This window comes from Triticum urartu, chromosome 7A (genome assembly GCF_056163025.1).
Source record: "Triticum urartu cultivar PI428250 chromosome 7A, HENAU_Tu73, whole genome shotgun sequence".
Classification (NCBI taxonomy): domain Eukaryota; kingdom Viridiplantae; phylum Streptophyta; class Magnoliopsida; order Poales; family Poaceae; genus Triticum; species Triticum urartu.
In genome coordinates, this window is record NC_141879.1 from 141070898 (window position 1) to 141091051 (window position 20154).

Below are 20154 nucleotides of genomic sequence, written 5' to 3' on the forward strand. Positions count from 1 at the left end.
GTTATTTGGAATGAGTTCGTTAACAAGACTTGATCAACCTTGTTAGTGGATTCCTTTTGATGAGCATGAGATAGATGAAACTAGAAGGCACAACCTTCTGTACCCTCCTTTTACTTTCTATTATTTATATTAAATAAAATAAAAATAAAAAAAATTCTATCTGTTATCTGATTATCCGTGCAATATAAAAATACCCCGAAAATAAAAGTTCTCCAAATGCCCTAAAATTTAAATATGATTTTTTCTAGAATATTTGAGAATATTTGGCACTGAGAACACAGCAGGTGGGGTTAACCACCTGCCCACGAGGGTTGGGGCGCGCCCTACCCCCCTGGGCGCACCCCCTGCCTCATGGGCCCACGGTGGCCCTCCACCACTTATCCTTTCACCCACACACTCCTTCTTCCTCCCCCAAACACGAATATCCAGCTCAAACCCGAGCCCAAGCTCGTTTTGCTGCCATTTTCGATCTCCTTGCTCAAAGCACCTCTCAGAAAAACTGCTTGGGGAGATTGTTCCTTTGTGTGTGACTCCTCCATTGGTCCAGTTAGTTTTTGTTCTAGTGCTTTATTCATTGCAAACTTTTGCTGCTTAGGTGACCCTGTTCTTGAGCCTGCATGTCAAATTTATTTGGTGAAAAGTAGTTTTGATGCATGATATAGGCCCTAGGCACTTGTAGGAGTAGTTGCTATCAATATCATTGAGTTTGGTTTACTTTTATTTTGAAGTTACTAAAAATTTCAGAATTTTTCAGAAAATGATGAAGAGACTTTTGAGGGGCTCATCGAGCCAAAGCTTGAAGGAAAAGGCACCGAAGCCTAAGTATAATCTGCCTCGCACCGCGGAGGTTCGGGCGTGTGAATGGCCTCCATGACCAATGCGATCAGTATCTCTTACTCACAAATATCTTTGTGCAAAACTTTCATTTCCATTCTAGGAGCTCACCACCTATGGTGGAGTTCCATTTATATGATGAGCATAAGGAGATGTCACTTTATGATTTTTGTCGGGTTTGTTTAGTCCCTTTTGAGGGCAAGACAGAAGAACCACATCGCGATGATGCGGACGGGTTTATTGATACTATCACTGTAGGGGAAACAAGGAAGGTTTCCGATGCTTGAATCACTAGCATACATTTTCTTGTTTTACGTTATTTTGCATTATTTTCTAGTCGTTGTTTAATTGGTCGCAGAAACTGTGGAAACCTTAGTATCCCTGATATTATTATTTTGCTCCACGGTTTATACGGTGATAACTCTGTTAGTATGGGCGGCATTATTGCCAAACAGTTAAGTTTGAACAGTACCAAGGGCCCCATCTTTGGAGGCATCTATGCTTCACGCCTAGCTGCACATTTTAACATACCTATTAGGCATTATAAGAAGGAAGAAAAAGTGCTGCCTCGTGTTTATCTAGATTATAAAAGTATGGTGGCACATGATTTTATTGTTAAGAATAGGGAAGGAGAACTTAAATACAAATTGTTCTTTAATAAACATCATCCTGAGACTATTACCCTGCCTGCTCCTTCTTTGTTTGATTTATCTGCAGGCCAGTACCTTGTTCCGTTGAAGGCTATTCACGCCTACCAGAACCCTGCACCAGCCATGGAGCCAGAGCCGGAACCACAAGTTGATCCTTCACGACAGTCCAATTACCAGTGGGATATCGGAGTCTTCTTCTTCTTCTTCTCAGTACGACCCCAACTACTATTATGGATATCCGCCAGGCCAGCCGTGGCCATATACCAACTTAGGCCAAAAGCCTAAGCTTGGGGGAGTACGTATTTCCCACCGACATTACATTTATGTTCACACACTCATTGCTAGATGTCGGTGCTCATACTTTTTCATTGTATCATGCATGCTAGTTTATTTTCCTTTTTATGCTTTCTTCTTGTGTGTTTAATAAACCTTAAGAAAAACCAAAAAAATTAGTTGTAGCTTTTAGTTAGTTTAATTTCCATGCTTGTAGCAGTAATTAAAAAGAAAACCCAAAAAGATTTCCTGTTCTTCTTTTGCTTGTTGGGAGCTCTCCCGTGTAAATAGTTTTATTTCTTTACTTTTCTTTGGGGGTCGACAGGAGAATACCATGATTAAATTGTTGAAGTGGCTCTTATATACATTATTGTTGATCTGACAAAAGAGCCCATATTGCCTTGTCTTCTCCTGTTTATTGAATGCTTGCAGATTCTAGCTTAGTCCAATGCACGTGCACTATTATTATTATCCACATCGTTCGGTCGTGCAAGTGAAAGGCAATAATGATTATTATATGATGAACTTATTGAGATGAGAAAAGCTGGTATGAACTCGACCTCTCTTGTTTTTGTAAATATGATTAGTTAGTCGTTCCTGATTCAGCCTATTATGAATAAACATGTTTGCAATGACAACTAGAGATCATAGTTTCTTGTGCCATGCTTGATTAGCTAGGAGCTTATACTGGTTTACCTTGCGTGCCAACATGCTATTAAAATGGTTATGATGTGGTATGATAGGGTGGTATCCTCCTTTGAATGATTTAAGTGACTTGACTTGGCGCATGTTCACGCATGTAGTTGAAACAAAATCAACATAGCCTTCACGATATTTATGTTCATGGTGGATTATATCCTACTCATGCTTGCATTCGGTATTGAGTAATTTTAATGCATGTTCATGACTATTGTCGCTCTCTAGCTGGTCGCTTCCCAGTCTTTTGCTAGCCTTCACCTGTACTAAGCGGGAATACTGCTTGTGCATCCAATCCCTTAAACCCCAAAGTTATTCCTCATGAGTCCACTATACCTACCTATATACGGTATCTACCTGCCGTTCCAAGTAAATTTGTATGTGCCAAACTCTAAACCTTCAAATAAATATCCTGTTTTGTATGCTCGAATAGCTCAAGTATCAACTAGGGCTGTCTGTATCTTCCATGTTAGGTGGGTTATTCTCAAGAGTGGACTCCGCTCCTCACTCACGAGATAAATGGCTGGTCACCAGGATGTCTAGTCCCATGCTTTATGCAAATCAAATAAAAATAATTGCAATCAAAACTCCCCCTGGGACTCTTGTTAGTTGGAGGCACTCGTGTTTCGAGCAAGCCATGGATTGATGCTTGTTGGTGGAAGGGGGAGCATAAACTTTGCCATTCTATTTGGGAACCGCCTATAATGTGTGTAGCATGGAAGATATCGCCGTCTTTTGGTTGTTATGTTGACAATGAAAGTATACCGCTCAGAATATTATTCACCTCTGTTTCAAAACTGAGCTCTGGCACCTCTACAAATCCCTACTTCCCTCTGCGAAGGGCTAATCTATTTAGTTTTATGCTGAGTCATCATCCTCTTATTAAAAAGCACCAGTTAGAGAGCACCGCTGTCATTTGCATTCATTATTGTTAGTTTACATTGAGTATGACTTGAATGGATCTCTTTTACCATGAATTACAATGTCTAGTCAGTCCTTGGTCTTTAAAGGTGCTCTGCATTTATGTTTTGCGGTCTCAGAAAGGGCTAGCGAGATACCACCTTGTTATATCATATTATGATTTTTTTTGAGAAAGTGTTTTCATCCGAGATCTATTATTATTGCTCGCTAGCTGATTATGCTATCGATATGAGTAAACCTGAGACCTAAGCATTATTGCGAGTGTGGTTAGTTATAATCTTTGCTGAAAACCTGAATGCCGGCTTTACATATTTACAACAACAAGAGCAAACAAAGTTTGTAAAAGTTTTTCTTTATCACTTTCAGTTTGTCAACTGAATTGCTTGAGGACAAGCAAAGGTTTAAGCTTGGGTGAGCTGATACGTCTCCGTCGTATCTACTTTTCCAAACACTTTTGCCCTTGTTTTGGACTCTAACTTGCATGATTTGAATGGAACTAACATGGACTAACGCTGTTTTCAACAGAATTACCATGGTGTTATTTATGTGCAAAAACAAACGTTCTCGGAATGACCTGAAACTTCACGGAGCAACTTTTTGGAAAATATAAAAAATTCCTGCAAAAGATGAAGACCAGGGGGCCCACCACCTGTCCACGAGGGTGGGGGCGCGCATGCCCCCTACCTCATGGGCCCCCTGGTGCCTCTCCGAATCCAACTCCATATATTGTGTTTCGGGGAGAGAAAAATCAAAGAGAGAAATTCATCGCGTTCTACGATACGGAGCCGCCGCCAAGCCCTAAAACTTCTTGGGAGGGCTGATCTGGAGTCCGTTCGGGGCTCCGGAGAGGGGAATCCGTCGCCATCGTCATCATCAACCATCCTCCATCATTAATTTCATGATGCTCACCGCCGTGCGTGAGTAATTCCATCGCAGGCTTGCTGGACGGCGATGGGTTGGATGGGATCTATCATGTAATCGAGTTAGTTTTGTTAGGGTTTGATCCCTAGTATCCACTATGTTCTGAGATTGATGTTGCTATGACTTTGCTATGCTTAATGCTTGTCACTAGGGCCCGAGTGCCATGATGTCAGATCTAAACCTATTATGTTTTCATCAATATATGAGAGTTCTTAATCCTATCTTGCAAGTCTATAGTCACCTATTATGTGTTATGATCCGTTAACCCCGAAGTGACAATAATCGAGATACTTACCGGTGATGACCGTAGTTTGAGGAGTTCATGTATTCACTATGTGTTAATGCTTTCTTCCGGTACTCTATTAAAAGGAGGCCTTAATATCCCTTAGTTTCCATAAGGACCCCGCTACCACGGGAGGGTAGGACAAAATATGTCATGCAAGTTCTTTTCCATAAGCACGTATGACTATGTTCGGAATACATGCCTACATTATATCAATGAACTGGAGCTAGTTCTGTGTCACCCTAGGTTATGACTGTTACATGATGAACCGCATCCAGCATAATTCTCTATCACTGATCCATTGCCTACGAGCTTTCCATATATTGTTCTTTGCTTATTTACTTTCCCGTTGCTATTGCTATCATCACTACAAAGTACCAAAAACATTACTTTTACTACTATTACCTTTTGCCACCGTTACCACTACTATCATATTACTTTGCTACTAAATACTTTGCTGTAGATACTAAGTTTCCAGGTGTGGTTGAATTGACAACTCAGCTGCTAATACTTGAGAATATTCTTTGGCTCCCCTTGTGTCGAATCAATAAATTTGGGTTGAATACTTTACCCTCGAAAACTGTTGCGATCTCCTATACTTGTAGGTTATTAGTCCTCGGACAACCGGACTATATCTCTTGGCCGGACTGTTGGACTATGAAGAGACAAGATTGAAGACTTCGTCCCGTGTCCGGGTGGGACTCTCCTTTGCGTGGTAGGCAAGCTTGGTCGTTCGGATATGTACATCTCCTCCCTTGTAACTGACTCTGTGTAACCCTAGCCCCTTCAGGTGTCTATATAAACCGGAGGGTTTTAGTCCGTAGGACAACAACAATCATACCATAGGCTAGCTTCTAGGGTTTAGCCTCTTTGATCTCGTGGTAGATCAACTCTTGTAATACTCATATCATCAAGATCAATCAAGCAGGAAGTAGGGTATTACCTCCATTGCGAGGGCCCGAACCTGGGTAAACATTGTGTTCCCCACCTCCTGTTACCATCCGCCTTAGACGCACAGTTCGGGACCCCCTACCCGAGATTCGCTGGTTTTGACACCGACATTGGTGCTTTCATTGAGAATTCCACTGTGTCGTCACCATAAGGCTCGATGGCTCCTTCGATCATCGGCAACGATGCGATCCAGGGTGAGGTTTTTCTCCCTGGACAGATTTTGCATCCGGCGGCTTCGCACTACGGGCCAACTCGCTTGGCCATCTGGAGCAGATCGAAAGCTACGCCCCTGGCCATGAGGTCAGGTTTGGAAGTTTGAAATATACTATCGACATCCGCGGAGACTTGATCTTCGACGGATTCGAGCCCACATCAGGTGCGCCGCACAGTCACGACGGGCATGACTTAGCTCTACCGCCTGACAGTGTTCGGGAGATCACACCTGTGGCGACTCTGGCCCTTGATCCGGAGCAGATCGCACCGTGCGAGGACAGGTGGATGGACCCCTCCCCAGAGGCCGCACACTCAGCGGCGATAGAACCGAATACTGACTTCACCTCCTATGAGACCTGTCTTGCCGGACCTCTGGATTCGTCCCCGGCCACGGTCTCCGAACCGCCTGCGTCCGTACCTATCAAATATGATTGGGCGCTGATCCCGGAGTTTTCCTCCGCGGATATCTTTCAGCACTCGCCCTTGGGCGATGTGCTAAATTCATTAAGGTCTCTCTCCTTGTCAGGAGGCCCTTGGCCGAACTGTGTTCGGCTCGAGTGGGAAGCAGACGACGAAGAAATTCGTTCCCCACCCACCACCCACTTAATAGCCACCGTCGACGACTTAACCGACATGCTTGATTTCGGATCTGAAGACATCGACGGTATGGACGACAATGCGGGAAATGAACAGGAACCACCGCCCGCAGGGCACTGGACTGCCACTTCATCACATGATATGCATGGTGGATACACCCCTAGAAAATGATGACGAGGAACGGGAGGAAGCAGCGAAGGACAATTCCCTCGAGAAGCAACCAAAGCGACGGCATAAGTGCCGCTCCAAATCCCGCCCCGGCAAAAACAGCGATAACAGTGCAAGAAAGAGTAACACCCCGGTCGACCCCAAAGGAGACAACGACCACATGAACCCAGCGGTGGAGCAGGGTGAACCAGCGGACGACGAACATAGTACGGTGCCGCTGTCAGGTCACGACGACCACGAGGGTAAAACTCATCAACCTGTCTCCGGAGACATGAATAGTCTGGACGACGATGCACACATCATCCCTGAAAGACACTTGGAACAAGAGAACCTTCATAAAAGGCTCATTGAAACCGCGCGGAGCCTGAAGAAGAAGAAGGAAAGGCTTAAGACCGCGCAGAATATGCTCAACAGCAGATGGTATAAAGTGCTTGACACGGAAGAAAAGTACGGCGGTAATCGCCACACAAAAAGCTATCCAAAGCGCAAGATGTTGCCTGAATTCGATGATGAGGCCTTAGAGCCCACTCAACCGGAAAATAAAACGGCCGATCAACCGGACCGGCCACCCCGTGGTCGCGACAGGGCGGCTAACGATGGCGTACACAAGTCAGCACACGACCTACACGAGGACCTACACAAAAAAGCCGGTTTGACCAGGTCCATTTACGGACCTAGGAAGCGCGTTCCGGCACAGAATCATCGCCGCCCAAATGACTATACTGACAGAATAATAGTTCAGAATCAAAACCGAACACTACAACCGTCAGACACACCCAAATACACGGGTGCCGCGCACCCCCTATGCTTCACCGACGAGGTACTGGACCATGAATTCCCAGAAGGATTCAAACACGTGAACATAAAGTCATACGACGGAACAACAGACCCTGTGGTCTGGATTGAGGACTTTATCCTTCACATCCACATGGCTCGTGGAGATGATCCCCACGCCATCAAATACTTCCCTTAAAGTTGATAGGACCAGCTAGGCACTGGTTGAAAGGCCTCCCCGAAAACTCAATTGGAAGTTGGGAAGAGCTCGAGGACGCTTTCAGGGCTAATTTTCAAGGGACCTATGTCCGACCTCCGAATGCAGACAATTTAAGTCACATAATTCAGCAACCCGGAGAGTCGGCACGAAAGCTTTGGGACAGATTCCTCACTAAGAAGAATCAAATTGTCGATTGCCCGGACGCCGAAGCCTTAGCGGCTTTCAAACATAGCATCCGGGATGAATGGCTTGCTCGACACCTTGGCCAGGAAAAACCAAGGATAATGGCAGCTCTAACAAGCCTTATGACCCACTTTTGCGCGGGCGAGGATAGCTGGCTGGCCCGCAGCGGCACCAGCGACCCAAGAACATCCGAAGGCAGGGATGGCAATGGAAAACCATGACGCAATAAAAGCAAGCGTCGAAGCAATGAAGACAGCCCAGACAACACGGCGGTAAATGCCGGATTCAGGGGCTCTCGACACGGTCAATGGAAAAAGCCATTCAAAGGCAGCAAAGATGGACCGTCCAGCCTAAACAAGATTCTAGACAGATTATGTCAGATTCACGACACCTCCTATAAATCTGCAAATCACACCAACAGAGAATGCTGGGTCTTTAAGCAGGCCGACAAGCTAAACGCCGAACACAAGGGGAGGGAGACACCAAGTGAAGACGAGGATGAGCCTCACCAACAAAACACTGGGGGACAGAAAAAATTCCCACCAGAAGTCAAAACAGTGAACATGATTCACGTAACAAAGAGGACGAGCACACGCGCGCTCTGAGACGTATGCACCGTAGAGCCCGTTACCCCCAAGTTAAACCCTTGGTCGGCCTGCCCAATCACTTTTGATCGCAGGGATCACCTGACTAGTGTCCGGCACGGAGGATCGGCTGCCTTGGTACTAGACCCAATAATTGATGGATACCATCTCACTCGAGTCCTTATGGACGATGGCAGTAGTCCTAATATGATATATCAAGACACAGTCCGCAAAATGGGGATAGACCCAACAAGAATCATCCAAAGCAATACTACCTTTAAAGGAGTAGTACCAGGCCCAGAGCCCCGCTGCACGGGCTCTATAGTACTAGAGGTTGTATTCGGTTTTCTCGACAACTTCCGAAGCAAAGAATTAACCTTCGACATCGCTCCATTCCGAAGCGGCTATCAAGCACTACTCAGAAGAACAGCCTTCGCCCATTTTAATGCAATACCACATTACGCTTATCTTAAGCTTAAGATGCCCGGTCCACGTGGCATTATCACAGTTAGCGGACACTCAGAGCATTCCTTACATGCAGAGGAGTGTACGGCGGCTTTCGCAGCCAAACACTGAGCGACCCCTCCAACCAGAATAAAGGATCGGTCGTCAAGACCGCGGACACGGCTAGACGAGTCTGGCGCACCCCTCGCTATAACAGTTCAGATAAACCCGAGATCGGGTCGATGGATATACCCCCATAGGTGGCGCTAGGGGCTTCCCGCATGTAAAAAGGACTATAGTTCGGTTTGACCTTACTTAGATTGAATTTCAATGATCTATTAATAATAACCAATTTTCCGCACATTGGCTTTCACCTGGGTTTTTTCTCTCTTGCAGATGACAATCGTGCTACACCCTCCCAAGACACGGCACAACGGAGACACAGGCGCAGACGTGCAGTAGGGCCCCGCTCAAAGGTTTCTTTTTAGATTAAGACCATGTGTAAACCTTTCCCACTGTCTCTTGTTGCTTTACGCCCTCCGGATACTTAACACAACCGAGAGGGATGCTGACGTTATTGGCATTTTTGCCATGTCAGATCGATGCACGTACCTGGAAATTCAAGGTTTATTATCAAGGGCTTTGCTCAGCCCGGTATATGTTGTAAAGTCCGAATACCTTAGGGAGTGTTCGGCGTCACGAGTTTGGCCTTATATGCATCAGCTCCGAATCATGTCTTTGGTCAAATGTTGGGTTTGCCCGGCTCCCGTGTTTTGCTACCTTACGTTCCACTCTATCGGCTAAGGGGGCACCGGGAGAACTACTGCGATTGTTCCCTGGTTCATCTGGGTGAGCACCTTAGTAGAGAAAGCCGAAAACTGACTGTCATGATAAAGCGCGAGATTGGTCAACCACTCGATGACTCAGCGGAATCTTCACGATTCCTCCGCATTAACGAAGGACCGGTTTCCTGGTCATGTATGTACGTGCACCGTATTCGGATAAGCGCGGAGGTACCAGGGGCTATATAGTAGCCCCACTATCAAACTCCTATGGCTAAGTGAAAGTGTTAAAGCAATATAGTGCGATTGCCTTGTTCGCCGCGCTATCACCTCCTTCTTCATGGATAAAGACGTTGGATAAAGTGAGAATACGTGCTTTTCCGAACACCCCCGCATTATGTGCGTGGGGCTGAAGCCGATGACTACAAACTTTCAGGTTATATACATACATAGAACAGCCGCACAGGAGGAATACTAATACTTTAAGGCAAAAGTATAAACATAGCCTTTATAACCCAAATAGCATTTTTTTTACAATTGGGATACATGTCACTCGAACATAATATTCTTCGAGCACTGAGCCTCTATTAAACGAGCGCCTTCTAGGACTTCTTCTAAATAGTGCTCGGCCGAGACCTGGCCTACGACCGGACCCTGGGTTGCAATAGTGGTGGCATCCATCTCTGCCCAGTATGTCTTAACACGAGCAAGAGCCATCCGCGCACCCTCTATGCACGCTGACCTCTTTACGGCATCGATATGCTGCACAGCGCCAAGGAATCGTTGCACTAAACCAAAATAACTATTCGGCTTTGGTCCTTCCGGCCAAAGATGATCCACGACAGACCTCATGGCAAGCCCGGACAACCTATGGAGCTCAGCCCACTCGGCCATTTGCTCATTTAACAGCAGCGGACGCGTCGGAGCACTGAATTGTGACCAGAACAACTTCCCCACTTCGTGATCTTCTTGATCTTTGAAAAACGCAGTCGCATCAGCAACACTCATTGCCAAGTACGCATACGCGTCCGCAGCACTCCATAATTGATCCAGAGGGGCATACTTCGGATCTCCGAACTTCGTCCGCAACAAAAAGGGCTTCCTAGCCGTGATATCTCCGGCTTGACAGAGCTCCTCCTCTGCCGCTCTGATTTTAGAATGGGTTTCCTTGGCTGCCTCCACGGCTCTCTTCAGGTCAGCCTCCCTCACTTGGCTTTCCTTTTCAAGAAGCTCATATCGGCCGGCGGCATGTTCTAGCTCAACAGCCATCTTGGCTATTTCATCTTTGCTCTTGCGATGAGCAGCCTGTTCGGCTCTTAAGTCTTCGGCCACCTTTAGGGAAGCCGCATCACTTCTCCTGGCTTGTTCCTTGGCTCGAGAAAGTTCCACCCGAAGGGTCTCCATGGCAGCAGCTCCATCTGCAGTCAAAACGTATTACAGACACTAGCATCATGCTCCTCTTAATACTTGCTGACCACCCGAAAATACATACCCTGTGCCTCGTCAAGCCGCTTGTTCACAAGCGCAATGTTGGCATCTGCCGTATCAAGTTGCCGGCTCAAACCAGCAAACACAGCAGTCCGGCCAGCCACCGGACCGTCAGCCGTCTGCACATGAAAGCAGCGCCATTATTAACCTGGGATTATGATCCTCTGTTTGCTGCCCACGGATAGCAACCAGAGTCTCAGGGGCTACTATCTGTATAGAGCACACCTAATGTGTGCGGTACCGTCAATTTTTTATATATATTACTTTGCGTACCTCAAAGCCTCTTAGCAGGCTCATAAAAGCTTCATGCAACCCACTTGTGGCGGAGGAGATCCTCTCAACCACCATACTCATTAAAGTACGGTGCTCCTCTGAAATAGCCGCTTTCTCCAAAAGCTCATCAGTACGTCCGGTTTCCCACCGGACAGTCCCGGACCCTTTTTGTTGCTCTCCATGGGAGACGAATATTTCGGACTGCGGGTGGCCGAAGGGTTACCTTCTGGCCTTGGTAGATCAGGAGAAACCCTCTGTGATGACATCTCAGGGTCGTCCGTCCCAGGAGGCGGGGAGGCAGGGGAGGCGTTTCGCTCTCCATCATCTCCGGAAGAAGATCCCCTAAAGATGAACTCTGTTGAGAAGGGCTGCGAGCCGAGCTGCAAGATATATGTCTCGGTTATTGTCCTCGGAGATAATGCAGGATATATTTACCAGAAGTACTCTTGATTCACTTACAGCTCGGTGGAGGGCTGGCCCCCTTGCGGGCACTGTGCGATAAGGACGCCCTCCGGGGCAGTGCCTCCTGACGAAGATTTCTTCCCTCATTGGGAACCTTTCGTTTCCAAGTCGTCAGAGGCAGTCCTTTTCCTTCCTTGAGAGGAGGGGATTCTAGATTCTTCTCCCCGATCCTCCTCCTTCGTGGAGACACTAATTCCCCCGGTTTGGACGAGTAATGCGTGAGGCCCGCTTTTCCCTTCTTTATCCCTCCCTTTATCTTCCCCTGATGGCACTTGATAAGGTGCATGCTCAAGCATCCTGGCTAGTTTAGGATCCGGTGAGCCTTCAGGAAGGGGAGCCGAACACCTGATCATCTTTGCCTTTGTTATCCAGTCCTGGCCAAGATCAATTTTTTCAGAATGATGTTGTGACAAATAAAAAGACAGCATGTTCCTCCGCAGAATTACTCACCTGGGTATCTGGACGGTTGCAGTTGAGACCCGCATCCTCGATGGTGTCCGGACACTTTATTCATGATCCGGAGAACAATCCATACATCTCTTCGAGCGTCATGCCAAAGAACTGCTGAATAGCTCGCGGTCCTTTCGGGTTGAACTCACACATACAGAGAGATCAAGGTTGGCATGGCAGGACCCGAGGAACTAGCATAACTTGCATTACTTTGACAAGACCGACATCCCTCTTGAGGAGATCTCGGATGCGACTTTGCAATGTCGGCACATCATTAACCGGCCCCCAGTCTAGCCCCTTGTTGACCCATGACGCCAGTTGTGGTCTGGGGCCCAAACGGAAGGCGAGGGGAGCCACCCACTTAGTACTTCAGGGAGCTGTGATGTAAAACCACTCCCGCTGCCATAAGTTGGATATCTCCGGGAAGGAACCCTTTGGCCATGGTGCATCGACGCCTTTGCTTATTGTGGCACCTCCGCATTCTGTGTGTCGCCCATCGATTATCTTCGGCTTCAAATTGAAGGTCTTGATCCATAAGCCGAAGTGTGGGGTGATGCGGAGGAAGGCCTCACATACGACGATAAACGACAAGATGTGAAGAATTGAATCCGGAGCTAGATCATGGAAGTCGAGCCCATAATAGAACATGAGCCCTCTAACGAAGGGATCAAGACTAAAGCCTAGCCCTCGGAGGAAGTGGGAAACAAATACGACACTCTCATTGGGTTCGGGAGTGGGGATGACCTGCCCACGGGCAGTCAGCCTGTGCGAGATTTCGACGGTCAGATACCTGGCCTCCCTCAGCTTCTTGATGTCCTCCTCTGTGACAGAGGAAGCCATCCACCGGCCCTGAAGGTTGGATCCGGGCATGATTGAAGGTCCGAAGCACTTCGCCTATGCCTTGGGTGTTGGAACTCGGGGTGGGGGAAGGGAGGGATTGAGTGTGAGAAGAAAAGGACAGGCTTTGAGCCCCTTTATAAAGACGGCGAATATCAAGCGTCCTCCGCGTGGCCGTTTGGAACTTGCCTAAAATCGAGGAGTCGTACTTACGAGCATGATTGGGTTACCCACACCCGTATTGATAAGAATCCAGTGATAAGGGGACATGATCTCTGCTTCGACAAGACGTGCCAATAAAACCGCCTCGCAACACGTGCAATGGCTGGTTGGGAAAAATGGTTCGAATAATGACCGAGGCCAGGGCGTGATGTCACGTTATGAAAAGTTGTCAGGAGATTAGATTTGTGGAAATATTATACTCTCTACGGTGGTATGTAAAATTTGTTTTGCAAAGTCGGACACTATCCTTGTGTTCAAAATCTTCTATGGAGTATTCGGAGGAGGAACCCGCCTTGCAATATCAAAGACAATCTGCGCGCCGGACTCATCGTCATTGAAGCCTGGTTCAGGGGCTACTGAGGGAGTCCTGGATAAGGGGGTCCTCGGACAGCCGGACTATATCCCTTGGCCGGACTGCTGGACTATGAAGATACAAGATTGAAGACTTCGTCTCGTGTCCGGGTGGGACTCTCCTTTGCGTGGAAGGCAAGCTTGGCCGTTTGGATATGTAGATATCCTCCCTTGTAACTGACTCTGTGTAACCCTAGCCCCTTCCGGTGTCTATATAAACCGGAGGGTTTTAGTCCGTAGGACAACAACAATCATACCATAGGCTAGCTTCTAGGGCTTAGCCTCTCCGATCTCTTGGTAGATCAACTCTTGTAATACTCATATCATCAAGATCAATCAAGCAGGAAGTAGGGTATTACCTCCATTGCGAGGGCCCGAACCTGGGTAAACATTGTGTTCCCCACCTCCTGTTACCATCCGCCTTAGACGCACAGTTCGGGACCCCCTACCCGAGATCCGCCAGTTTTGACACCGACAGCGGCGACAAGAAACTTACACATTGTTAATCTTGGCGGTGAGAGCATTTGCGATAGCAAAAGGAAGAAACACCAAAGCCTGAAACAAGAGATATTTAGTCATTAGTTTGAACTATTCCTACACTTTGTATGTAAGAGTGAAAACATGACACTACACAACATAGACATACCATGCACATTCCTGTTTTTAGACCTTTGGGATTGTCACATAAATGAGCAAGTGTCTTCCTTCCCTGTCCATGCATGGCAAGTTCATTTATATTATGGAAAAATAAGTAGCAAGTCTAGAATTTCTTTTAAGAATGATCATAGGCTAATTTATGCAATATGTATGCCACTTTCATGTCAATCCATAAATGCCCGCATCATCACGAAGAAGTAAATGCAATAGCATAACATGGAGGAACAGAGTGCCATTAGATGCTTATTCAGAAAATGGAGTGTCACCGCAGGCAGCACAAGACATGAGTTCAATCTATCATCTATGTTAGTTGTAAGGTGATTTGCTTGCCCATGTCTAATATCCAAGTCATTAGGTGCTTTTTCCATTCCATATGTCCAGGTGGATAACGGAACTATCTAGTTTACCACACATAACTCAACTTGCACACCGTATGTCGACATTTTTGAGTTTATCATCTCAAATCACAGAATCGAAGTTTCGAAAACAATAAGTTTCAGATTTAAGTGATACTACCTCCGTCCGGGTTTATTAGTCCCATCGTATTTGTGTCAAAGTTTGACCATATATTTGACTAGCAAAAAAGTTAATGTATGTCAAAAAAATATTGTTGGATTCGTATTTGAATGTCATTTTCAATTATATTACTTTTGCTACGTATAACTTATATTTTATCACCCCCTCCGATTCGAATTAATTGACGCGGCCTGTATACAATGTGCCTTTTACATTGTATAGAGGTTGGGTCAATTAATTCTGCATTAGAGGGAGTAGCTAAAATCATAGTCAAAATATGAGGGGGGCTAGTAAACCAGGACGGATGTAGTACTAGCTCATATCTGCACAAATCAATATTTTAGTAACAAATAAGTTGAAATCAGAATTATACCTCACCTTCTTATTGAAATCAATGGTTAGAAGATGTAGCAACATACTACATTTGAACATTTGTAATTTGTTTGATGTACAATGTTATATTGTTTCCTTTCAATCAGAAAATAAGATTGCACTCGATGACAGTTGCTGAAGGTGTATAGTCAACTTCCAGTAGCAACCAGAACTACCAAGATAACACACTTGGACAATCATTTCGTCTGGATGTTTTAATGCTTGGTCAGTTCAGATCTTGGAAAAAAGTAAGGGGATCGCCTGCTTTTTGGAAGGCAGTCGATCTTTTGGTGCACTGGATCTACATCTAGAAGTAACAAAAAACATCCAACATGCAAATACTATGGAGCTTTTGAACCCTAACATTTTTCCCTTCTTTTCACAATGCACAGTTGTACATATGCAACATACTGTGTTCTAGAAGGAAAAGTAGACAGACACACCATGCGATTTAGCAGGAGCAATATTGTAAATATGAAAGCACATTATTCCATATTACAAACTACCCAGCAAGTCAGTGTCAAGGAAACGAACAACAAATAAGGAACTTACAACCAAATTTCCAAAGGCAGAATCAGTTCCGATCACAAGCAGATGTGGCTGGTTCCTCATGATATCCGAAGGAGAGAGATAACACCTACACAACAAGATAAATGAAACTAGCGTTACATTCAAAGATAGATATTTTGTACAATAAACAATGAGTAGTCTTTCTTATCCCATACCATACAACAACTCCAACTAACAACACAATAAACGGAAGGAGCTGCAGCCCAAATGTAAAATACAAGCATTAAAATGTGCATGGAATGTAAAAAGATAAAGCAGAAATTCGGTATTGTTCTTGTAAATAAGGTTTTAGCCTTCCAGGTTGAATTAAATATTTAAAATAATCAGACGGAACTTGGACTATTCAAAAGCATAATATTTTTAAGAGCTACACTTGTCCAAGATAAAATAATGGCTACAAAACTAAACCCAATAGCTAAGACCTGACTTTTTGCCATTTTTATGCTCTAGTTATAAGCTTTGGGGTGAACTATTTGTTGATACATTATTATTATACATTTGTAATTTTGTTGTCCAAAGACATACAAGTTTTTTTATATTTTATCAATAAAATTTTACTGTCGGGGCCTCTCCTACAGTTTACGGTAAAAAAAATACAAGCTTGATGATAAAAAAATTGTTCATATACACATATACAAACTGAAGACTATACATATCAAATATTCAAATCATTGCTTGCTTGTTGAAGTTCTAATGAATGGATGCCCTAGAGTTTTCAGAAGCGCTCTAGTCCAGGAATCTACAACCTAAAAGATTACAAGCTTAAGTATTTTGCATATAGGAAATTCCAAAAACTTACCATTGCCAATGCTAATTCCATGCTCCCTGTCCGTGCATCGACTACTTTGTGGACATTACCAATACTGCATGACAGGAGAATCATTCATGTGTAAGCAAGAAATATCAGTAAGACATATGTAGCACATTACTTATTATTGGCTTATTGCTTTGGAATTGTTTAGTGGACATGCGGTAAATGCCACAAAAAAATCACATTCAAGGGCACTGGTTCTTGAAACATGAAGATTCAATTATTTGCAAGCAATTTCACAACAGTTTTGGGTATTAAACACAAATAAGAATTGCATGACAGGCATATGTATCAGTCATTTGTTCACTTCATGTCATGGAGCCATGAAAAAAGTTACTCAAAAAATAAAATACAAAGGAATTTAAACTCACTTGGATCCAACTGTTGGGATTACAACAAACATGATCATCAGAATCAACACGATAACATATAGGGGGATTTCTGATACAAGTGAAAGCAACAAATCAGAAACAGTTTCTATTAATATTCACGTGGAGTACTTGCACTACTATGTTGGCAACACTGCTAGACAATGTAAGTTGTAACTCGCACTCCAGCAGAGAAAGAGTAAAGTACATAGTACAGACCTATGCTAGCAGTCATTATCGAAATACAGGAGATAAGGGCATCTCCAACGCTGATCCTCAAACCTCCCGCAACCGTCCGAACTGCGGATGCCATCCAACGCCGACCTGTATTGGTCCGTAGTGCGGTCCGAATGCGATTTCTCCCGCAAATCAGAGACAAAAGTGGGTGAGGTTTGCAGGAGTCCGGACCGATCCCAAGCCCACTTCTGACTGCCCTGGCCCACCAAAAAACCCTACCCCCTTGCGCGCGCATCCCACCCGGCGCCAGCTGCCTGCATTCATGCCACTTTAGAGTGCGCCGCTCTACATTGAATGTGGCTCAGTGCAGACGCGACCTCTCACTTCCTCCGCCCCTCAAGCGGCGCGCCGGCCGAGGGCACCGCTCGCTGCATTCCCGGCTGAACACGCCTCCTCGCTGCATTCATACGTCTCCATTAAGGCTATGTGGAAGCCGAGAAACTTACTCCGGCCACACGTCCGTTCATGAGCAGGCCGACATTAAACACAACGTCGGTCGAGCTCCTCCCGTCCGTCCTCTATTTAAACGAGGCCAGAATCTCCTCCTTCACCATTTTCTCCACTCTTCCAATGGCTTTCGAAGAGCAGTTCTCCAGCATATAAGCCGGCTGGGTGGCCCGCCGAGCCTAGCATGACGGAGCCAGTTGCCGCCCCAAGCAGGCGCGTGGTACAGCAACTCGCCGCTCCAGACCAACTCGATGAGGAGTGGAGAGTTACTCCATGCTGGCACGGCGGGGAGCACGGCAGCACGGGCGTCGTCTACGACCGCGCCTGTGGCCACGCCATGCATGCAGAGACAGAAGCCGGGTGCGCGGAGAGCGACGAGTCGGTGGCCAACGCCTCAGCATCCGCTGCCATCATCAAGGATAAGTAGAACACAGGAGGCCGCCGCCTCTTGGGTCCCATGAAGGCACCGCCGAGGCGACGACGACGTACATAGCCGGTGTCTTGCCTGGTTCTTCTCTTGCGAGGACCTCTGTCAATCCTACATGGGCTCCACGGAAGCGTAGGCGCCGCCTTCCTCTCCCGCTGAAGTATCAGCCGGGGGTTCCACTCCGATGAGCAGTGGGGAAGTGAGTCGTCCTTTGCGCTGAAGCATATAATTCTAGGGCTGCCGACAGTCCGATGATCAGGCTCCCGAACATGAGGAAGACAAAGGTGTTGGGGAACGTAGTATTTCAAAATATTTCCTACGATCACGCAAGATCTATCTAGGAGAAGCATAGCGACGAGCGGGGAGAGTGTGTCGACGCACCCTCATAGACCGAAAGCGGGAGCGTTTAGTAACGCGGTTGATGTAGTCGAACGTCTTCGTGATCCAACCGATCAAGTATCAAATGCACGGAACCTCCGTGATCTGCACACGTTCATCTCGGTGATGTCCCTCGTACTCTTGATCCAGCTAAGGCCGAGGGTGAGTTCTGTCAGCACGGCGGTGTGTTGACGGTGATGATGAAGTTACCGATGCAGGGCTTCGCCTAAGCACTACGACAATATGACTGAGGTGTAAAACTATGGAGGGGGGCACCGCACACGTCTAAAGATCAACTTGTGTGTCTATGGGGTGCCCCCCTACCCTGTATATAAAGGAGGGGAGGAGGAGGAGGGCCTGCCACAAGGGGCGCGCCCAAGGGGGGATTCCTACTCCTAGTAGGAGTAGGTTTCCCCCTTTCCTAGTCCAAGTAGGTGAAGAAGGAAGGAGAGGAAGAAGAGAAGGAAACGGGGGGGCGGTGATACGTCTCCAATGTATTTATAATTTTTTTATTGTTCCATGCTATTATATTATCTTTTTTGGATGTTTAATGGGCTTTAATATACATTTTATATTATTTTTGGGACTAACCTACTAACCAAAGGCCTAGTGCAAATTGATGTTTTTCTGCCTATTTCAGTGTTCCGCTGAAAAGGAATATCAAACGGAATCCAAAGGGAATGAAACCTTCGGGAGAGTTATTTTTGGAGCAAATGCAATCCAGGAGACTTGGAGTGGACGTCCAGGAAGAAACGAGGCGGCCACGAGGTAGGAGGGCGCACCCAGGGGGGTAGGCCCCCCCCTCATGGGCCCCTCGTGGCTCCGTCGACCTACTTATTTTGCCTATATATACTCATATACCCCAAAAACATCCGGGAGCACCACGAAACCGTATATCCGCCGCCGCAACCTTCTATACCCGCGAGATCCCATCTTGGGTCCTTTTCCGGCGCTCCGCCGGAGGGGGAATCGATCACAAAGGGCTTCTACATCAACACCATAGCCTCTCCGATGATGTGTGAGTAGTTTACCACAGACCTTCGGGTCCATAGTTATTAGCTAGATGGCTTCTTCTCTCTTTGAATCTCAATACAAAGTTCTCCTCGATTCTCTTGGCTTCTTCTCTCTATTCGAAGTAATTCTTTTTGCGGTGTGTTTGTCGAGACTCGATGAATTGTGGGTTTATGATCAAGATTATCTATGAACAATATTTGATTCTTCGCTGAATTCTTTTATGCATGATTTAATATCTTTGCAAGTCTCTTCGAATTATCAGTTTGGTTTGGCCTACTAGATTGATCTTTCTTGGAATGGGAGAAGTGCTTAGCTTTGGGTTCAATCTTGCAGTGTCCTTTCCTAATGACAGCAGGGGCAGCAAGGCATGTATTGTATTTTTGCCATCGAGGATAAAAAGATGGGGTTTATATCATATTGCTTGAGTTTATCCCTCTACATCATGTCATCTTGCCTAATGCATTACTCTGTTCTTATGAACTTAATACTCTAGATGCATGCTGGATAGCGGTCGATGTGTGGAGTAATAGTAGTAGATGCAGAATTGTTTCGGTCTACTTGTCGCGGACATGATGCCTATATACATGATGATGCCTAGATATTCTCATAACTATTCGCTTTTCTATCAATTGCTCGACAGTAATTTGTTCACCCACCGTAGAATTTGCTATCTTGAGAGAAGCCACTAGTGAAACCTATGGCCCCTGGGTCTATTTTCCATTATATTATTTTCCTATCTACTTGCTATTTCTATAGTTTTTTATTTTGCAATCTTTATTT

General features: G+C 45.9%; 1 protein-coding gene across 1 annotated transcript; it reads right to left on the reverse strand.

The window, feature by feature from the left end:
* Positions 1-14069: 14069 nt before the first annotated feature.
* LOC147958616 (choline/ethanolaminephosphotransferase 2-like) lies at positions 14070-17106 on the reverse strand. Its single transcript, XM_087532219.1, has 7 exons — positions 17091-17106; positions 16875-16944; positions 16492-16555; positions 15848-15888; positions 15675-15759; positions 14224-14286; positions 14070-14132 (listed from the first exon to the last, which is right to left on the reverse strand). Exons 1-7 carry the CDS (start codon positions 17104-17106, stop codon positions 14070-14072), a joined length of 402 nt encoding a protein of 133 aa, XP_087388345.1.
* Positions 17107-20154: the final 3048 nt, after the last annotated feature.